Source organism: Trichoplusia ni, chromosome 10, assembly GCF_003590095.1.
Source record: "Trichoplusia ni isolate ovarian cell line Hi5 chromosome 10, tn1, whole genome shotgun sequence".
Classification (NCBI taxonomy): Eukaryota; Metazoa; Arthropoda; class Insecta; order Lepidoptera; family Noctuidae; genus Trichoplusia; species Trichoplusia ni.
Genome location: NC_039487.1, coordinates 12,233,630 through 12,257,002, shown reverse-complemented (window position 1 = coordinate 12,257,002; position 23,373 = coordinate 12,233,630). Strand labels below are relative to the sequence as shown.

Here is a 23,373-nt window from a genome sequence, read left to right as displayed (position 1 = left end):
TTCATAACATTTTTATCGTATCAGTATTTGACGCTCGGACTCGAAATTAATTGTGAGCCGTTGATCAGCGATTAAAGCTCACAATTAATTTAAGTTGATCACTTCGATTGATTCTGCATGTAATACTACCTCATTTCTATACAAAAATATTATACGCATGTCGCATATTAATGCAGGCACCTAACAACATTGACCTTTAATTGATGTTAATCATCTGTATTTTCTCGTTCACATCGCACCCCGTTTTCACTCCGAAGTCCCGATCCAATAAAGCAGTATTTTGAGCACAGCTACAACATCTTGTACCAGTGTCAGCGAGGCGACAGTGCGTGCGTGTCGGGAGCTCGCCGCCGCTCGGAGTTCTCTCATTATCTTCAACTCGAACAAATTGTAATGAGCCGAAGTTGGAACACGCCTCCGACGTTATAATAAGACGAGCTCTCGCAGATAACAACTTTACCGGCGGCGGTAAGTTTACCGGAGCGGGTGTTAGCGTCACCACGCCTACTAGTTATCGACTTCGATATAAATAGCGCCATAGTTTGACTGTCTCGAACGATACTGTAGAGGCTACCAATCAAGAGTCAACTTGTATTGAAAGACAGAACAACAAGCGTTACCTAAGTTAGATTTAATAATTGTTATACCGGTAAGAGTAACTTTTTAAGTAACAAAAATCAATTACGGTTTTTACTTAATTGCGAAATGTTAATCCTAATAATTAGAACAAATTATTACCCATATAATTAGGTCTAGCTTTCATTTCTACTATTCTTTTATAATTGACATCTTGACTCTGCGGTGACAGAGCGAGCCGGCGATCGCAGAGACATTCCGCGTCATTTCCTGTGCCGAGTGCTCGGCCGTCAGCAAGCCGCCGCCGACCGCAGCCACTTGCGGTAACCGCTAGTCCGGTGCCGCCAGTCCATCGTGTCGTCGCGCGGTCGCGTCCGCTCCGGCTCGCTCCGGCGCCGCCCTGCCGTGTCGCGACACAATTCTCGCCGCAATAAACATTTATTCGTCACTAAACCTTATCGCCGCCTCTCTTTACTATTCCGGTTATCGAAACACAAACTAATACAATTCATCGCTTGGAGCGTCACTCATCTTTGCTTGTAATTTCAATTTATATTACTCAAATTATGAGAATACATTAAAAGTTAGATTTAACTTTAGATTTATATAAGATTTATGTAAAACAAATTATTTGATAGGTTAACAACGCAACGTGTAAATACCACAACTTCCTATTCAAGTAGCTCGTGATCTCTGTACAATCCTCACATAAAGAGTTAACAGAGTGTACTCACAACCATATTACAACAAACCTTTACAATTTTCGCGCTCAATAAACATCTTGTTATTCACTAAGCATCGCTGTTGTCTAACAGAACACTATGTGCAGTACAATGTGAGCCTTTTATTTCAGTAAATGTACATTTACTTTTATTCCCGTTACTCGGAGCAGAGGTTATTTTGTAAAAATGTTTACATGCCTGGAACAAGCGACCTACACAGCAAACATTACTCGTTATGAGGTATACCTAAACTAACACTGATTCGTTTCAATAAAACGAAATTGCAGCAAACGAACAATCATTCGGTTGGTTTTATTTGTTCTGCGCTTTGTGGAAACTGTACTTATGCGTCGTATTGCTTACGTGGCAAGTCCACTAATTTGACGCACAGACAGGCGTTATGATTTCTCTGTATAAAAAGTCAATGTTCCGGCACTATTAGCACAATGTTAGTTATCCTGCTGCTGCTCGCGCACGCCGTGAGGTGTCTGGACGTGGAGGTGGTGGGGGATGTGGCCATCGACGTGCGCATGAGCACCGCCAGGAACGGACAGAAGGTGTGGTTCCGGCAGGCGTGGCTGGACGGCACGGAGGAAAAGAACGAGCTGGTCTTCAAGATGATGCAGGTGCGACAGAACATGACGGTGGCGCCCGAGGTGGAGTGCGTCTACCAGTACCCCGAGAAGAACCAGGTCGACGCCTTGCTCAGCAACATGATGAACCAGCTCACCAAGGTTACACTTCTAACGACACTCTCTATAATAGTGTTCATGTGAAGATAATTCAGCTAAACGAAAACTAATGACGTAAAAAAGGTGTAAAGTTGCATCAGGTTTAATGAAAAACACCAGAGTAGCAACTCAGAGCCGCCGCTACAAAACAAACTTCTCTTAAAAAGTCACTTCTGGTCCGATTTCATGGAAAATTTAAAGTTGATAAGTGCGAAGAAAAGAAATGAACCTTAAACAACGTGATTTGTTTAACTGGACCTCGTCTAGTTCTCGAAAGTAGTTTCAATAAGTTTATACAACAATACGTTTCTCACATGAAAGTCTTAATTTAACAGAACGCTCTCAGATACCAAAAAGGTTTTACACAAATTGAATCAATACTTACTTTGGCACTCGTAGTTTTCGATTTAAAATACTTGTTACTGAAGTTCTGCTCCGACAATTTACTAGAGAGATTTATCTTGCAGTGCCGAGAGAGTTTATCTTTCCCAGTAATCTAGATTGATTCTGCAAACCAATCACAGCGTGTTTGAGCGTCACGCTGATGGATACCGTCCCGCTCCCCGTTCACTTTGCTCACGTTATGACTTTATTATATTGAACTTGCCAACTTCGTAAATTCATTAAAACTTAAGCGTTTTAATGAAGTAACTGTAACTGTTGTCTAACTCCTGACATATCTGGAGGGTGGAGGCCTGGCGGTGGCGCTCGTAATAATATAATAATGTATTCCTTCCAGGCGCTCACTAGTGTTTGACGAACCTTCTGTAGAGTGTTGTGTTGTTGCAGGTGTTCGTCCGCGCCAACGACTTCATCAACGGTCTGGACGAGACGCGGCGCCACGCCAAGCCGCCGCCGCGCTCCGACGACAGCCGCTTCCAGGTCGTCGACAAGAAACAGAAGAAGTTCTTCGAGCTCATCTACGCGAACATGACGGATGAATACAAGTAACTTAGCATACTATATCCTCCGGACTATATAAACTATCTCCACCGGTTTATATCCAACGCGTCTTTTATGGACGAAACGATTTCAACGACGAACCAAGTATGTGCTCAATATTGAATTGAGAGCCTTTATTGACGTGATTGATGTGATTACTTACATGTAGGTGTAGGAGTGCTAAGTTTAATTTAACTTTAGTAACCGTCCCACTGTGTGTGTGTGTGTGGTAGTGACTTCTACAACACGACGGCGGTGCGCGTGGACCGGTCGGACCGCGACGCGTGCCAGCACCAGGACGAGGTGAAGCAGATCTGGCGCGACCTGCTGGAGCAGTCGCAGCAGACGCTGAAGAAGGCGACGCACCGCTGCGTGGAGGAGTTCCTGCGCGAGCAGCGCGTGACGCCGGGCGCGCGGGTTCGCGACCGCCTCGCGCGCTTCCTCGTGCGCGAGCTGGGCAAGGTGCGCGCCAACCAGCTCGACATGCTCTGCGACACCTACCAGCTCTGCTACAACGACCTGCTCTAGCGACCTCACACGATACACACCTTTTTTATTATAGTATCGCTACAAATATACTTTGTTTCGTAAAACCTCAGAATAGTTTCATCTCTACCTTTACAATATTCGCTGAACTAGCTGAACCCCGTGGTTTTTCACATACATACATTCGGTGTACAGACAGGTGAATGATATTTTGACGACGAATACAAATACAACATAAAAAAGGACTTCGTCGTTCTTTTCTCCTGGACCTGTGATAGCTGGACTGTTAACATTCTTCACAGATTTAGTAAAATGTAGAGAGTGTAACTTTATTTTGCAAATAAGATTTTTTCAGTGTAAAGATCCCTTTAGTGTCGCAAACCCGGCTCGCATTTGACACAGCTTAAGTTTTACGATAAGCTCGTAAATTTCAAAACTTGGTTGGAAAGTAAAAGTGTTTTTATTTGAATGGTCAGATAACATTGTAAGCCTGAAACAACAACAATTGTCTAAAGTGGCTCAATAAAGAGAAACTCTACATGAAGAAACATCATTTCTTATCTGAAAACTTACAACAAAGTTAAAACATTTTGTAAAAATTGGCGCACGTAGTAACATTAATTAAGCGCAGTAGCCCGGGTTCGTTTCCCAGGCAATAAACAGTGATGTATCGCGTGACTCGGGCCAATACGCAGGAAACTGCAGAAGGTACAGTATGGAAAACCCTTACCTAAAGCGCCGGTAATCAACGAACCACCAACAAATACTCATTTTGTTCGTTACAGAGTAAGTTTTCTTGTATTTATGATTTTTTTCAATTCCTTAATGTGAACCTTCTTTTGGTCTCTGTTAATTGGTCTGCAATGAGGCGGTGGGCAGTGTTCAAGGATCGTTAGGCAAATGATTAATAAGAACGACGAAATAACGAAGTCGTGGAATATTGTCGGCGGGCGGCGGTCACGGCACGCTGCTGTTGTATTATTATACAGCTTTCAGAATCCTTACCATTATATAATCGGGCATTCGATTAAAAGTCTTAACACAGATTTCTAAAAATATATAATACTTATTGACGCTGGTCCTCACTTCTATACATTACACCATCTTTGATAGTTTTATCTCCATAATTTTAATTCATTTAGTAAAATAGTTCGATTACGACTAATTCGACTTATTTTTGCCCAGAACCCTATTATGTTCAATTCGAAATAACTTAGTGGTCCGCATTGTCATACTATTTTGTTGATACCGAGTAGTATGCAAATTGTCACCTTTGCAATGAACTTCAAACTTAAGTTCTAATAAAAAAAAACAATCGCCAGAGCGAGAAACGGGAGCCAAAAACTAAAACAAAAAGCCTTAATCACTATAGAAAAAACAACATTTTAAAGGCACACAATAACATTGTATTTATTATACCAATTAAAATACATATTTACATAAAATATCTTAGTTCTGCAACAGATCAGCTTTATACTAATTGAACTCGTATTAATTGGCATTACGAGGTTATTAGCGTAATCAAGTGAACAAACAGTTGACACTCAGGGTGACGTCACAGACAAGTAATTACGCAATTGAGAGGAATCCCGCGTTTGTACTATCAGGTAACTATTCTTTATTAATGATTGTTACTACTAATTAAAGACATGATAATGTCATGATAAATAAACTAGGCGCATTAGTAAATTAAGTTTTACAGATCTCTGAAACAAGTTAGGTACAATACTTAAGTTAAATGATGTCAGCTTTTCACGAAATAATACCTTTTAGTATACTTAATATCCTACCAAATACAAATACTTTTATTTTTCACATATACATTAATAAATCTATGAGCAGATGTAATCTCGGTGTGTTCTCTACGAGTATTTCTCCAGGAAGTCCAGGTGGAACCTTCGGAAGCAGTCCATCATGTGCTGGAACTCGTCTCGAGGATGCAGGATGGTGGTGCGGAAGTGGAAGGTGCCGGCGCGCTGCCCGAAGCCCGTGCCCGGGATCACGCACACGCCTGCAACACAAACACACCATACTGTCATATGGCTTCACCTAACTTCTGGCAGCTGGTCAGAATCATAACATGGGCATAAACATTATTTTATTTGCGTATCACAAAAAAAACCACTATTCACTTGAAAAGTAAATTCATAGAATTCTATATTTTGCCAATCAATAGGTTATGTAAGCCTGGAGGATGCAAGGTTTCTAACAATACCTCATACATGAAAATCGGTTTTGGTATTCTGGGAATTTGCCTGATGTAATATTATTCGATGTAGAGTCAGTAAATACCGGAGTTAGTTAACAATTCATGTTTTTAGCGCTCTCTGAGAGGTGCTTAAAAATTCAATGCAGGATGGTCCAAGTCGGAAGACTCTAGTTCACAAGCTCCGGCAGTTCGGGCTGGGACGCGCTGTAGGAGCCGCCGCAGGCTGCCAGCGGGTAATTACCAGCCTGCTGTTAGCAAGCTCTATATCTTAACACACGTTTAACAAGTGGTCGGCGTCTACGGCTCTTGTAAACAAGCACTGTGCCATTTGCTTGCACTTAGGTATGTTTTAAGTAACCAGGAGGTACTCAAGTAAGTTATATTTACATCTTGTAGAGAATCACACTTTTCTTATTCAACAGCTAAAAGGCAGTTTTCCAGAACAGAAATTTATATTCTGTACAAATGTGAGTACGGGGACACACCAGTTTCCTCGAGCAGCCGGAGGCAGTAGAACTCATCCGGACTGAGGCCGAGGTCCCGCGCCGCCTCCTGCGCGCGCTCCGGGATATCCACGCGAGGGTACGCGAACATCGAACCCTGGACCGAAACCAACCGACAACATTCATATTAAATATTAGATACAAAAGAAGTTTTCAGTAATGTACCATAAAGTCAATCGTAAACGGCGGCAGTGAAATATAAGCTCCATTACATCTACATAAAACAGTAGTCAAACAATTTGCATAATACTCGAATAAGTCTGTACTTAGTGCAGTACAGACTTAGTTCGTGAACTATGAAGGAAATAAAGCTAAACGGAACGGGCAGTTAAAATAGAAATATGCAATAAAGTAAAGATGGTAGTGAATAGGTGATGAGACCGCACGTCAGCGTAATAAAACATCTCAAGTTCGAACTCAAGGCAAAAAATGTGGGTTTTGCGACTGATTTCTCACTCAACTCATTGGTCTATAAGAGTAACGTGACGGAGTGTGAAGTAACACGACGATTTACTATACTAGTGATTGGTGTTCGCACATCTATGGGGTTGCAGAAGTATCCGGGGATTGAGTTGAAGGTGTGGTAGGCAGTAGCGGTCCGCTCGGCCAGCACGCGCCGGACCGCCGCCAGCTCCGCCGCGAACTGCGCGTACGAGGGCTCGCCCGGCGCCGGACGCTTCATCTGGACACCACAACGATAAAGAGGGTTACTCACTACGTATAGAAGTGAAAGTTTATTTTCAGAAAAGAAACGAAAGAAAGAAGATAAATAATACTGGCCACGTATTTCTCTTTAATCTGAACCAAATAACAGGAGAGAGAGATCGGATTTAATGTGATTAATTACATGGAGAAAAACCAGGGCCATACATAGGGACAGTTTTAACTTTACGGGGAGGCAGAGGCACAGCGCACAGTGCTATAAAATTGAAAAAAAATAATTAGAATTGGTATGAACAAGTGTGAGAGTGCCTGACCACGCAGTCGAGCACGCACTGTCCCAGCACGGAGGGGCACTGCATGACGGCGCGCGCGGCGCGGAAGGCGGCCAGCACGCGCGGCGCCAGGCGCAGCAGCTCCACGAAGCCGGCGCGCAGCCCGCACTCCGCCGCCCAGCCCTTCGAGCACGTCACGAAGCTGGCCAGCTCCATGCCCGCGTACGGACCACCCATCTCGTGCATCACCTGCCCACCACATCATACCAAACTCAGATCAGAAAAGGATTAAGAAAAATAAACGGTGTCTTGGCAACCTTAGCAGGTCTTACTACTTACCCTGTCACAGCTTCAATGGATTCAACGTGGAGTTAAAGGGTTGATAAAAACATATTTGATCGTTTACAATGCTAATTTATATTCCTCCTACGTTTAACTCCTAGTACATAATTTTGCACTGCTATCACACAACAGTTTACCTTCTTAAAGGAGTGGAATGGTTTGCTGACGATGTTCTCCTGGTACACCTCGTCCGCCATGATGAACAGGTCGTGCTGGTAGGCGAACTTGATCACCTCCTCGATGTTTTCGCGAGTTAACACCTGTGTGGTATCAAAACTTATTGAATATACTACACCTAGAAAAGCATAAAGCTAATAATAGCTATCATTTTCCTCATGAATAAAATTCAGAGTGGTTCCGCGCGGGCCGCACGTGTCACGCGGGTCGCCGCCGCAAACCATGAATCAAAGCTATTTGTCAAACGGGTGTTTTCATATCGCTATTTGTAGTTATAATAATTTAGCTTTGCAATAGTTTCCAATATTTGGTGGCGGCGGTCGATCAAATTGCCGCGCGGCTGTGAATGCCGGCTGATTAATACCGCGTCGCCCACTAACTGCGCGCCATTGTACACGGTTATAGCAGCCTATAATACTGTACATGTATGTACATGTAGTGGATGGATATTTTTGTCCCTTTTAATTTTTAGTTTATTTTCAATTTGCCTTCAAGTTCCAATGTACCTATATGATTAAGTATTTTTGTAACCGCACCGTTAAAGCTTGTGTAGAGCTTAGTTTATGTTTTCAGTTCATCATAATATTAATATCCCTATAGTTAAATTATATTGCAATCTGGCTATTGCCTCACAGCAGTTTATGTAGCTTACCTGTCCGGTGGGGTTCCCGGGGTTGATGACGACGATGGCCCGCACCCGCGCGTGCTGGCTGGCGGCCGCGTGCGCCCGCTCCAGCTCGCTGGGCTGCAGCGCCCACGCCCGCTCCTCGTCCAGCTGGTAGTCCGCTCGCACCAGCCCCAGCTCCGACAGCGTGCCCGAGAACAGCGGGTACTGCGGCACTGGGATCATCACCGCTGCACAAATCACGACAGTTACATACTCGAACATTCAATCATTAATAACGTAAGCATCTAATAGGAGGTATCTATCTTCTAAAGTTGGATAACAAATCTGATAGTGAGAGAAACTTTTGAATCCGTTTAAGCTATCATGAAAACATAAAGCAAAGCAATGACAAGCATAAATTTCATAAAGCAGAATCGCAATAAATATAACAGTGGAACGAGAACCCAACGCGAGCGCGCGCTGGTGGGGCGCCGGGCGGCGCGCGGCGGCGGTTTCATAAAACGGAACATCTGTTCAGAAATACTAATTTTAAAATAGATTGCTTTTGTTATCCTTACATTCAGAATTATATACTTTCATACCCTTTTACCATTCTTCTGAATGGAATAAGCACAAAGGGTGGTTCCGCGAGTCGCAATACAATAAGCTATTGTGTTAACAAATTTCCATATCGTACAAACACAGACTGAGTGCCACTAATCCACCGCCAGAGGGAAATCGTGTTTTCTTCAATTGGCTTTTGGTTTTTGTATAAAATATACATAGTCATGTTCGTCTGCCAACAAACACACATCGGGCTGTAGATAACCATAGCAGGTATATGTATATGATGTGGCAGTTATTATGTAGACTATCTTGAATATGTTCCAATAATCTGACACTCGTCTTGAATGCTATATTCAGTATGTAGGGTCCTTAATTACAGATATGTTCATGTTGCCGTTACCGGATGGTTTCCCGTCAACTTGCTCGGCGAACATGGTGAGCACTGCCTTGATGACGTCAGAGGCGCCGGAGCCGAGGTGGATGTCGTCAGCGCTGGCCGGCACGCCGTCCCGCGCCGCCAGGAACTCCGCCACGCGCCGCCGCACCAGCGCCAGCCCGCCTGACGGGGAGTAGGCCCCCACTGAGCCTTGCCTGGGGGAACGACATGGAACTAGTTAGGAAGAAAACAAGGGGACATAAAAATAATGCAAACGTTCGCTTTGATCAAGTAAGTACCTTAAATTTAAAGGAATGACATTTCCTTTTTGACAACTTTCGTGACTTTGACTTATCATTTATCATTCAAGCAATTCGATCACAAAATAAAAATTAAATACAAGAATTCATGATACGAAAACTGTCGACTTTAATCCTATTTTATCACGAGCTTTGTCAATCAACAAAATTATTGAGTAATATTATATTATACGTTGGTGGAGCAGCCTCCGGAATCCAAACGTTTATTGGGAGCGTTGACATGACGTCATGTTCAGGTGACGAAGGTGCTATAAACGTCGGCGAGCAGACAGGAGACGAGGTAAGTCGCGCTCACTGTCCCGGTTAATACTTAACATTGTACCAATGTCGCGATCGTTTTATCTCAGATGACAGTTATGGGATCACGCGACGTGTTTATTAGACATCGTGGAAGACAACCTGCTTGTGTAGCCGCGTCACGTGGAGGGATGCTAGGGCCAGGAGGAACTGACTTCTGTATATACGAGTGTTAGTGGTGACGGACGGTGACGGGATGGCGACAGCTCTGATTGACACGCGTACGTTACGATGATCAATTGGATCTTATTATTTTATGCTCCGCATTTTAAATGCCTGGGCTCAAGCTCGCTTATTATTCTAGTATATGCAAACTCATTGTGATCAAAGAATGAATATGAAAGAAAAAAAATTATAAACGATGAGAGCTAGACTGAATTTAGCTTGAAAACCAACAAGACAGCTCGTAGACTTTATAAACCAAGCTGATATCGACTGCACCAGTGTAAAGTGTAGCAGAGCACGTTTGTGTGGTACAGGTGTTTATACAAGCGGTGCAGCTAGACGGAAATACGACACACATTCGCAACACCACCCGAGAGTACTCATACCGCTTTAATAATAATTTCTCCTGCGACAGTATAACAAAGTATTTACCAAATAATGAAGCTGTCCACACATGTCCACACACAAATGTAAAATTACAATACCCAATGAAACGAACCCGATGGTTCCGGCCTGAGCTAATCGTGTGTAATTGCAATATTAATATATCGGATAACATTAGCACAGATTACCTAACAATTGCTCATTAGTAATGGCGGCTGTCAGCGGTGGAACGAATCAATGTAAACGGAATATGAATGTCAATCAATCACTGGTGGGTATCAATCAGTGCAGGTGAGAGTTATGTTATTACGAGTCGTTAGCGCATTCTGTGTCATTAACTCCTACAGTAATTAGGTGGAGAGGAATTTGATTTTGGTTGCGTGCGAGTTATTAGCAACAGGACTTATTAGCATTGGTTTTGGTATATTCATAATTATTAGATTTGGTTAAATAGTGCAACTATTGACTAAAGCCTCCGGCAATCCCGATGGATAAGCTTGAGCTAACTGCTACCAATCAATTGTATGTATGATTGCAATGTTCACTTGATTCCTTACGTGCAGTCCTCGAGGATCTCCCTGACTCTCTGCTGCACGTCCTCGGGCACGGCGGCGCTCGCCATCTCGGGGCACGCCGCCAGCGCCAGAACCTGACACACACACACACACACACATACACTTTGATTTTAAGTTTTCTCTCAAGTCAGCCGCTGATAGTGTACCTAACAGCATTCTATTCATAATCCTGTAGTTTATTTAAGAATTGATAAAGAGACATTTGTAATGATCGAGCTTGGTAGTAACTTTATCATAGTATGTAGTAATATTCTGTATTATTCTGTAATAATAACATGACTTGTTACACAACAGATCTCTTAATCGTTCGATATGTGTGCAACATATTCTAATTATATTTTTGTACTTAATATGTCGCATTAAGGTTCGTCGCCCACAGCCCACGCCCACGAAAGGGCCGCATGTGTGGGATGGGAAATGTGAAAACGAACTCAATTTCATCATAAGTAGTTTTGTAGGTGGTTTAATCTGTTATTGCGCGTGACACCAACGCGAAAACTTTCAAAATATCAAAGTAATTAGGTACACCATAAAGGCTTTCCCTTTTCGCTTTGATATTTTTAAGTAAACCGTGAGGCAATATGTGATGTGTGATGAGTGAAACTGACCTGTCTGATGAAGGTGAAGGGTTTCTGTCCGAGCGCGTGGCAGTCGCCGATGTTGGCGCGCACCACACGCGGGAACGGCTTCGGCACTCCCTGGGGAACAACACAGACTCACTTAATAGGCAGCATACTCTTATCAGTTTAATATTACATATAATATTACAAATAATACAAAACAATGAAACAAAAATCTATTTCGAGTTCTGTATTCTGTCGTGAGTCGTGTTTCCAGGAAAATCCTTACACCTACTTATTACACAGCTAGCAACTCCTATAATAAAGCCTTGTCACGCCGTAAATAATTGTAAATAGCATAAATTATATGACTACAACAATACAGCATCACGCTCTTACCTTATCTAAAGGAAATCTATCAATGAGCTCTGTAACTGTGACTATAGTTTATATGTAACAACATATTTAACTCTTATTTACAGATGGAATTGTTGATACAGGTTATATTTGCAAACACCAACTTGATACCTAAAGCTTGTAACGCGATATTGCCAAAGGCTTACACCCTTCATATCCAAATAACTACGAACAGCGTAGCTACGTTACGTGATTCCTGCTAATCTTATCAAACGCGTATAGAACATTGCGTGTATAAACGAGTGTGAAAGTAAAACTGTTTGGGTCAGCTGGCGGGCTGTGCGGGCTGGAGGCCACACGTGGCGGCCGATAGCGCGGGTTCAGACACGCTGATAACGTGATAACACAATTGGAAGACGTCATAAGCGTAGGAAGGCCAAGGTGGACAGCGCGCATGCGCGAGCACGCCGCATACAGTGCATTGTATCCGACTACTGCACTTTTTAATAATTATGAGAATAAAGTCCCGAAAATCTTAAATTTGAAATTAATCAAAGGGTATAGTTATGTAAATCTTAAGGCTGATTTTTATTAACCATAACTACGAACACTCCTGACTTATGCACCTTACAAACAAATCAAAATCGACCTATCCGTTTGGGGGTGGCGATGCCACAGAATGACACACAAAAATGTGCCAATTTTATACAAAGTAGTCGTTTTTGCATTTGAAGTCAAAAATATGGGCCCTGCATTTATTATCTCGTTGCTAAAAAATGAAAGAAATCGAAATAATCATATCTATATTACATTACTATAGATTGCTTTGTTATATTTTTTTCTCCTCAGTCACGTACCAAAACAGCTGTGTTCACAGTTTAATCAACGCAGTTATGGCTGCATTGTTATTACCTGCCTGTAATTACTTCCGATAACACTATACTAACACTTCGGTAATAGAAAAACGCGGATGCACTTACTCCTAACGAAAACGGACAAATACTGCTTACCTTCAAGGTAATTTAAATTTAAATTTTGGCTCAAATGTATTCGATACCATATGTAAATTTTGACGTTATGAATTCGAGTTACATAGACGCTACAAGCCTGGTTCACAGTACTAAACAATGTTAGTTATCACAGATATTTACCCAGCAGCTTTATAAATGGATACTCTAGTAAATCGAGAAGGCTGTTAATCTTCGGGCTTCAACAAAAACTCATCTGTAAGGAAATGGGCACTAAAATGTAAAACATCGGCGTTTGGAGAGCCGGCGCGCGGCGAGCTGGCGGCGCGCCCGACCCCTGGATAACACACCCGAACCTCTGTGATACTTACATCTACCTTTATAAAGGTACTCAACAAAAACGCTAATTATAAAATTACATCTACACCATCAAGTTTTAGTTATGAATGGTAGTTATTGATGGGTATTCGCGAAAGTTACAAAGCAGCCGTCAAGTGCGCCCATCGTTACTCAATTTTATAAACGAACGAGAATTTTTTTAGTAAAATTTCTTCGTAGCTGTTCTACAAACTAACTGTTAGGCATTCGGCAAACATTCTAGAATTCGCACGAAGGTTCATTATAAGGAAACGATTTGAAAATCTTTACTAAGACTCTTTCAGTATGTAGGCAGCACATGCAAAAACTTAACGTTACAAAGAAATGTGTGTTTAATCACGATAAGGGAACACAATGAGTAACTACTAATGAAAATAGTTTTGTTTCCAGTCCGATACACAACGAGTGTTTCAGAGATCCAGCACACTATTGTTGTGATTACTAAAAAGTTTTCACACAATGCAATGAGACCTAATCGTTTTATAAACGCCCAACTCGTTAAGTTATCCTGAGAGTCCAGGTTTAATTTATAAAATGCTCTTAACTAGCGATACGGGACGCTCGATATGTTTCAAGATGCAAACCTGTATGTGAGGACAGTGAACAATATGGTTGCAATTAAAATGTCGCCGAGAGCAGAGCAGGCGTGTTGCAGACACACGCGAGAGCGGCCGCGACGGTGTAATGTGCTTAACGAACCGCGGGAGGACTGCTACAGTTTTACACAAACCAAAATGTCGCTGCAAATAATTCCACACGAGGCGAGGTGAGAGCGGTCACACTCGGAGGACTCCCAGGCAGAACCGATGTTAGCAGTTTGTATTTAACTTACCTCCGAGTAAACAGTACGAGGAACTAACTTAACTAAAATAAAAGTACTATGAATATAATGGCTCCTGGTGAGGACTTAGTTTGATTTATTTTAATTTCATTGAGTTTTAATTGTAAAAGTTGAGTGAGTATTGATCATAAAATAATCATAATCATAATTATTTATTTGTAAAAAATATGAGTTGCATGGTACAATAGTAACTTATGTCCTTACATGTTTTGCCCACACGGGCGTACAAAATACCTCCTAAATTCTTACACTGGTATCTGTGGATTAAAAATAATCACCGATAAGCTTGCATCAAGCATTATTCAGTTATCTCATATGGATTAAAAAATATTTTCCAGTAAATCAGTTTACATTTGTTTGTAATTGTTGTGCATGTGTGACCGAGTGTACGGGGATGCTGTGGGGAGGCGGGCGCGCAAACCGCATTACGTAGCTGCTGTCACCCGCACGCCCTGCCCGCGCCCTGCCCGCGCCGCGCCGCTGACACGCAGGTGCGACGGGAACGCGAGAGCTTTGCACTTATTCTTAGTTATTGAAGCTTGGAAATTATGTGCTGATAAGGAAAATACAAGAACTCAACTTGTCTGTAATTTCAGCTCCCTGAATTTGGTTCTTTTTTGACTAACTACACTGGCACAAAAATTCATTTGGCCAATTTGAACAGATACTATGATAAGACTACGAATAGAAAACAAATAAGGAATATTCTGGGGAGATACTAGCTGTCGGTTTACACCTATACTAGTTATCATAGGTACACAAACATGAGTGTATCAAGGAATGTCTTCAGGCTATACAAATATTGTGTGCGTGGAGCGCGGAGCCGCGACACGAGACGTGCCGGGTAACGAACTGGAGAATGTCTGACGCAAATAAAACCTGCACAATATTTACGAGACGAGGAATGCTCAAGAATATACAAGCTCAGGGGCCTTCGTGTGTTTGAATTATCTCATAAGTCATCGAGTAATGCCCGAGTCAAAAAGTAACGCTTACTCGACTTAACTGTTCAAATGATTTTGTTAAGGTATGGAGTTAGCGTAAATCTCGGGTAAGATGAGTTTTTTGCCGCGATAACCGATAACCGCGCGGGCAAAGCCGCGGGTATTAGCTTGTTACATAATACTTATATCTACATAATACACATAGCTTCATAACAATATGGTGGCACAATGAACACTCCCCACTTTCTCATTAAGAACTTTGAACTCAATAACTTCTGGCATACGTCTACCTGTTTATCGTCGTGATGAGGAAACTTTCCTCCGCCTCTTCATTGCTCACCAAAAATATATTTATCTTATTAATTGCGTTGTTATTCGACCTCCTCTAGCTCCAGCTAAGTATTTCCACATAACATTAACCAGATGGGCTCGACCTGTCCACATATAAACATGATAATCACGAAGGCAAGTTAAAACGATTGTTGATGTATGAACGAAGTTTCCAAGTTATTACCACACAGCTGATTCTTACTGTAGCGATATTAAAAGAGTAACAAGTAACAACAAGCCGGAAATAAAGCTCGGTGAGTGTTTCACAAGTGTTGTTTTACGAGCCGCCGCCGCGCGCCGCCCAGCGGACAGCGGAGGACGTGTTGTACTGTCCCGCACCGGACACACTGCTACAGCGGGCACTGCACACTTCACGTAGGTACATGGTGTTACATTACATACATTACGTTGACATAATATATGTAGGTATGTACATGTAAAACTGTGATAGCTCGTGTACTAAATAGTTATATTATGGAAGAATTAATTTCCATAATTTTCATTTGCCTTTAGACACGGAACTTTTATGGTTCTAGTCTTGACATCGCTATATACAAAAATGTATTTTTAAAAATAACGTCTCGAAAGAAACCAAGTAACTCATCTGATGAATAGAAGATCGAATCGATCAAGAAGTGAACATACAATACGGGCTCTCGAGATAATCCTTTTCAGGATACAAAGACAACATCGAATACTAAATTCCCAGGGGCAGATTTATTGTAAAACATTCAGAAACCAATACAGTAAGTAGCAACCTACTAACCTATAAATATTTTAGTGCCGATAAATGTCAGATGTCGTGCTCCCTGGTACTGGAGGCGAGCTATCTACTGGATTTATGTGTGCCGAGTTCCCAGGCATCTCAGACATAAGTTATCTAGCCATATTTGTTGCCACACAAATAGAAAGCAATTTTATCGGCAATCGTTTAACAAACACATCCCGGCCGAGCCCCGGCCGCCGCCGGCCTATGTAAATGCGGGCTCGCGCAGAGCACCGACCGCGCCTACTATCATGCCTGTGACAGTTGACAGACGTGTGCAAAAGATTCGCTATTTTTTTTATCGCATACTAACCGATAGTTTAAAATATTAATCTAAAAAAGCCCGCACGGTTATCGTCGTTACGAATTTTATCAAAGAAATCATTGTTCAAGCGACTGAAATTTCATTAAAAATTACGGAAACAGTACATAATATACAATCAATGGAAAGCTCAGCGATATTAAGTATCAAATGAAATATAAGAAGCATTCCTGACGCTGCTCTCCTTCTGATTGGATTACCGAATGTTGTCTAAAGTAAACCTTCTGCATTAGTTGACATCACACTGACTGTTGACAATTGCCTCACGAATGGTTATGTCTTTCGAATAACACTTCCAGTGGCTATACAACATATCCAGCGAGCCCCGCGGGCACGGCGCCCGGCATCAACTAGATTGACAACTTGTTTTGATGGTATCGGCGAGGGCACTGGAGGGCCCCATGTCATGCGGTATGCTACAATAACATAAACTTAATATACTGGAACGACTAACAAACTATCTTCTTTTATGCTTTTATAGATCTCATTGACAATGGCAGATATATTTACAAGCGACCTGACGTCTGTGGTCACCAATCAAAGACCCGCGAGGACAATTCTTGTAAGATCATTATTTAGGTGACCTTTCAGATTTAAAAGTGCGCAAGGGTAGTACCATAATAACTATTGTCGGATGAGAGCTCTCATAAAATGTTTATGAATCCCTAATATAGTTCCGTTTCGCTATTGTGAAGGCATCGTTTAAAACGAATGGTGTACCTGCTATTGTTGTGCGAACTGTTCGTTTTGTATGAAGCATTGGTGTTTCGCTGCAGTGCTAAGTAGTGGTGGCCGAGTGGCCAGCAGCGTTGCCTTTTGTTCTGTTATCGCCAGTCGCGGTACATTAGTGCACCCCCCCTCCCCCACACCCCGCGCCACTGCCCCCGCCTCGCTTCCTGCACCGGTAGCGGCGGGTCGAGAGTCGAGCCTACTTGGCAACCCAGCATCGATGCATCGTTAATCTATGCCTCAAGTGGATCATGCTGAGATTGGTGAATAAATAAATACATTATGCATTGTTTACTACACTCGCCTTTTTAGTACTTACCTACTTACAAGATGAGATATCTTCATGACTGAACCATAATACAGCTGCCGATAGGAAATCAGTAAATAAATGACGCTCGGGCGTTAAGCAAAGCCCCAGATCAAAAGGTGACGACCGTGACAGCTCAGTGTGATGAACACAAATCGCGACAAAACAACAAACATGCAAACAGGAAAGCGCACAACAAACAATCACTACATGATGCCTTACGTAAAATAATATTGACAAATAAACAAACTGTCGGAAATGTAATAAATTGAATGATAACATGCTTCAACAAAACATGATCTGGACCGAGGCAGCAGCACACATCGGATGAGCTTCATTATAACTACCAGGTTAGCTTTACTAGCGATCAGATTATGTACTGGACATTGTAATAATGTATTATTAAGACTCTGTTCGCCAAAAAAAACTGATAAATACTTCACTTCAATAATTAAAAGTCTATTTCTAAGTTATTAAGCGAAAAGAATCTTCAATCTGAACATTGTAACAAGTATTTTTCATAATATTCTGTTTCATGGCTACCCTAAACGTAATTTTAAATTTTAAACCAAATTTAGTTACGTCAAAGATGTTGAACTCAATAAAACGGTTATATAAGCAAACAAAGCACCAACCGTTTGCGCTTCACGAGCAAAGAGCTATCACGAAACAGTTGACTGTCTAGTAGAGTACGGCTCAGCTATTAAACCGTTTGATTAAATCAATATCGCAGACATCCACCAACAAACAAGGGTTTAGTTAGACTATCAGTTGTCTTGATACGCGATCTAGATAGTGCACACGATAACAAGGACATGATAGTAGCTCATCGATCTACCAGTTCAGGCGGTACACCGCGTAGCACACCTACTGGGACCGTACGGACCGCCGTACTTGGCAAGGAATTCTAGTTCGGTCTCGTTTACAGAAAACCAAGAAGCGTCCTGAAGGCCAAAAATGCCTCGTAAACTAACTTTTTTGTGGAAAAAGTCGACCAAGGAGAGGGCATTAAGATTTTCTCCCATAACTTTAGCTATTGTGTAATATTGTTAACCGTTTATAAAAACACGAATAAGATTAGAAGATATACTAAAAGATTATTACGAATAAACACAGGAGGCAAAGAGACGCCAAACTAAATTTAATATATCTACGACAAACACATTAAGTTCCTTCGCCAAAAGAATGCTATAAGGAAATAAACATGAAATAATTCAAGTCGAGGCTTCGGGAGAGGAATGTGAAGCGAGCGAGATGTTATTGTGTGACGAGCTTACTGCGGAGTGAGTGAACACTACCTTCTGTGGCTGGTTATAATCCTATGAACGCGCAACATCTTAATAAAGTAAGGAAAACAGAGAAAGAGAGAGTGTAGCCTTGTCTATAAGTACCAGCGCCTCACGACGTAAGTTGTCATAACTCGTGAGAAATATTAATGAAGGTGGGTAAGAGGAAGGTAAAGTTAGGTATACATTGTAACTAATTGCGAACCCAAAAGGTCAAACTGTTAACTACTGTTTAAGTTGTCAATGCTCAGTCAAAGACCAATTTACAAGTATTTAATCACCCATTATAACTATGACAAATTAAACTACAATTGCTGACACAAGTGGATTCCTCTCGAAACTGACACCAAAGTGAACCGCACACGTCTACCGCACCGAACCCCGCGTCCGCAACCCCCCCCCCCATCTCTCCACACCACTTATCCCCCCTCGATCACAACCCCATCAAGTTATGTGGGTAACAAGTAACAAACAGCGCGATAAATCTCGCTTATTGCAGAACACATGAGAGACAACCCTGGACGAAAATATGTTTTTATTGCCATCCCCAGTCCCCAGCCCGGCCAGCAACAATAGCGAACAAAAAATAATCTCACATCCTGCGACCACGCGCCAAATAAATTCAGAAGGTACACTTCACACGTCATGAAAATTGTCTCGAGAGATACTATTCTCAAAATATTCTCACACTCCTGTCAAAACCACTGCTTCGTACCAGAGGATTTCGTCCGCAAATGAAGTCAGATGCTAAGTCCAATGATGTTCTATACCATTACATGAGCTTTGCATATCCGCCGCTTGCCTGCCTAGTGGCCTATGCTTCCATGTTTTGCGTGGAATCATATTACATCACAGGATCCACAATGTTAGGAGCAGCAGTTAATTTTGTTTCTTTTTTAACTCAAATTGTGTGCAGGCGCGCGCCGCGGGACCGTGCTGCCTTGTAATCTAGGTTCTCGTGGAAACACAGTTAGGTTTTTGATAAAATCTGTTTTGTTAGTGTCGGGGTCTTATTTCGTTATTTTTATATTTTGACTTTTGTTTGCCCGTAACCTGCGACCAGTGTTACATGAAGTTTGTATGTGATTTATGGATTTATATACATATCTTCCTTATATATTTACCAGAGTACATGATTCAGCCACTTATTATCTTGTTAATGTTTGGGCAGTTATTCTGCTCCTGCTGAGATTAAATCTACCATAGAAGAAAACCAAATAACGAAACTTACATATCTGATAGATTGGAGTCTACAAATGAAATCGTATAGGTATAAATAATAATAGAGCTGCATGGTAGGCAAGTCTACATGACGTCATATTTTGTATATTCAAACAAAAATGTTTGGCCTAAACATCTACCCTTAGGACCAACACCCAACGCACAATATTTCGCCTACAAGGTCACCTCCTGACTGGCATAAGCAAGCATATTTTATTAGCATGACAGTTCAAGGCCGTCTCTTAAGGACGCGTGTAGAGCCAAGATCCCGATACTATAATGGCCTTGTAGTTTCCATCCATTGAATAACAGGTCATCATGAATTATATATGAAGTCAATGGTTGGTAGTTGACTCCGCTGGGTTCAACACCTGTATACAGAACCAGGACTAAAACTGCTGGACATTAGGGGAGATCACTGACCTTCATCTCCTTTTGCTGAATTTCCTGTTAAATATGGAGCGACATTCGGAGAATCTACTTTGTCTCAAACAAGTGTTAGTAGATTTTAAAGCACTTTACAGAAGGCAGAGTTGTTGCCCCGGAGGAGAAAATCATCGAATCACTCTTAGGGAATTTGGAGAGAACGTTGGCATTTGTCATATTGAGCTCGAGCCATGCAATTTTTTCGATTGTTTTGTGCATGAAGCGCGTCTCTACAATATATATATATGGATATTTATAAGCAAATAAATACCTAATAAGAACCAACTAATGTACCGCTGGAAGGGAACATGGACGTGGAAGCGGCCAGACCGCCTGTGTCGAAACAACCAAGAAGTAAAACGTTGTCAGCAATTCTTAAACATCCCAAAACTCAGTAGCAGTAGGAGCGCGACGCGCACATTCGTAAAGTTTTTGTAAAGGCTAGTGTCACGCCGACGCAGCCCCGATCTATCATTACTGACGGGGCTATTGTTGTCAATAAGCCTGATATAGTGGTGATAGATCGATTACCGCACAATGCTGATCCATATCACCGCTCCAGTTACGAGGGTCTCGAGGAGGACCATCATATAACACTGGCTGACTTAGCGCGCCACGTTCACAATAAAACTATTGCCAAAATGATTAAACTTTGTAGGGACGTTGGTAACACATCGCAATTCTTTGTAAATGTAGTACTTACATAGTATTCTTGTTCTCTCATCCCAACCTGACGTACCTAATAGAGATTTGCACTGTATTAATCGTTAATTTAGCAAGTACTTAATAAGCTATAAATCTATAAACATAAATTAAGAAGGTCAAATACCGCACAGGAGACTTGGTAATGGTTATTTATAAGGGAATCCAATAAGATATAAACCTATATCATTCGTTAGCATGGAACTGTTGGTCCGCGGGGGCCCGGCCGGGGCAGGGCCGCTGCTCCGGATTAAACCGTACCTGACTATTTTATGACGGTCGAAACGATCGCACTCGATGTATTTTGTAAAATTCCCGCTGTACCGACCTTTACGTTGAAAGAAACTGTTTAAAGTGTTGAGAAAGCTATGCATTACCAAGGGTTCCCTGTGAATGTAGATTGAGGGAAAGAGAATTGAGTTTTATAGGGAAACCCAATAATAGGGTATTTTATTCGAATGAGCTATGCCGACTTAACTGTGAAAAGGGTTTGAAGTCTGTTCCTACTTCGGGACATTACTACTTAGAAACGTTCTATTTGTGAACTATTTCCTTTAATTTTGTACGAGCAAATGATAAACTTATACAAATCCAACGTCGAAAACCCCATTGAATCAAGTATGTTTGTTTTTCTTTTCATGTGGCCCAGTGACCCAATATAGTCTGGATCAGCACTATGGGAACTAGAAATCGATCAATCTATGCAAGCTTCTTAGGTTAAGGTATCGATCTAGATCGCGATCGAGATTGGCACCTCAACAAATGCCGGATCGAGATCAAAATAGTCTGCTTTACACGAACTTATATTTTACAAAAACCACATTACATACATTTTTACCGCAGTAGGAATCGAATCCGCAACAACAACCTCCTGATTAGCAGTTAGTCACTGACACTTCTGACTAGGCCAACAGGAAACCCCCATGTTTATATTTTGTAATTTAAATCAACGCTTCTGCACTACATACCCATTACAGTCACTCTTTTCATAACTTTTACGATAAGTAGATAGGTATAACAAATACTTAGGTACCTACTTCATTAATTTCAGTCAACTGAATTATTCTAATATCAATGTTTGTAATTCAGATGTAATTGGCCCATAATTGGATCAATAATCAAGCAATTAGTTTCGTTAGTTAATTTATAAATATAATTTCGTTTTACTGCAATACAAATTTAACATAAGCCTTTTAAAGCAATTTATAAGCATTGATAATTCGCTTTAGTTATATTATTTAAAGAATCACAGAAAATTCTTCAGCCTCATTCCATACAATATGTTTGAATGTTCCTGACATTACATTTCCGGACAACCCTTGATATAAGAAATAAAAAAAAACGTTCAATTTCCGAATCTATTACTAAAATTGCCTACCTACAGATATCGTTTGACATTACCCAAATGACGTTTCAATTGAGTTGGCTGTAAAAAAATACAATTTCACGAATTGTATACAATCTAAGATTTTATTGGTCGGCCGTGTAATTGTTTTGCAATACAAATGCCAGAAATGCTTAAAGAATTCTAGAAATATACTAAATTACCCAATACCAAGCAGGATAAAAACACTTAAGCTTATTGGAGAATTTCGTTATGAATAGTTAAGGAGTGGGAGGACGTTACCTTCTGGAGTTCCCTCTCGATCTGCTGCGCGCGCTGCAGGATGGGCCCGCGCACCGCGTACTCGATGCTCAGCAGCTTCTGGTTGATGTTGTCTGCGGTGAGGCTGGCCTCCAGCTTCATCTTGACGTGAGGAACTTGTGGCTGCAGGCACGAGTATAGTGTGCGATGCACGCATGCGCAGAGCCCGCGACGTTGCACTGCACTGGCCGAGCTCACTGCGGGTTGCTGTTTACTAACGATATTTAAACGTACCCCCGCACACCATATAGCTAAAGGCCTACGCACATTGTGATTATACTAATTACTTATTAATATATACGGATGAATAACTATTTCTATAATAAGTGGGTATTGTTATCGAAATCTCGTGTAAAAAAATAATGCTATCCATTCTTTTTAGATTTTATTGAATGCGTGAATACGTGAATAATTTGTATCTCGTATAACCTTGGTTAACTAGTCCATTTGGTTATTTATAAAGCACTTAAACTTGGCTTCTGAACAGGGTTCAGTAAATACTGATTACCTACTTACTTATTTAAAACGTAGCTACTTAAAATTTCAATGTTAGTTTCGTTTTCAGTCCATTTTCAAGATTCAATTAAAATTCTGATTTGAAATTATATTCTTATTAAGATTGTCAATACTCACGCTAACATAAACATTCTCACTGAGCGAACTTCAATCAATTGACA

General features: G+C 41.4%; 2 protein-coding genes across 2 annotated transcripts; one reads left to right on the top strand and one right to left on the bottom strand.

Moving 5' to 3' along the window:
- Window positions 1–1,465: 1,465 nt before the first annotated feature.
- On the top strand, window positions 1,466–3,597 carry LOC113498154. The gene is made up of 3 exons (XM_026878095.1): window positions 1,466–2,032; window positions 2,819–2,976; window positions 3,205–3,597. The coding sequence occupies exons 1-3, from the start codon at window positions 1,745–1,747 to the stop codon at window positions 3,497–3,499; spliced, it is 741 nt and encodes a 246-aa protein (XP_026733896.1). The 5' UTR covers window positions 1,466–1,744; the 3' UTR covers window positions 3,500–3,597.
- A 1,254-nt stretch (window positions 3,598–4,851) lies between these two features.
- On the bottom strand, window positions 4,852–23,005 carry LOC113498370 (alanine aminotransferase 1-like). The gene is made up of 10 exons (XM_026878388.1): window positions 22,679–23,005; window positions 11,523–11,612; window positions 10,897–10,988; window positions 9,198–9,388; window positions 8,276–8,478; window positions 7,584–7,706; window positions 7,147–7,353; window positions 6,708–6,851; window positions 6,152–6,266; window positions 4,852–5,468 (listed from the first exon to the last, which is right to left on the bottom strand). The coding sequence occupies exons 1-10, from the start codon at window positions 22,796–22,798 to the stop codon at window positions 5,320–5,322; spliced, it is 1,434 nt and encodes a 477-aa protein (XP_026734189.1). The 5' UTR covers window positions 22,799–23,005; the 3' UTR covers window positions 4,852–5,319.
- Between the last annotated feature and the right edge of the window lie 368 nt (window positions 23,006–23,373).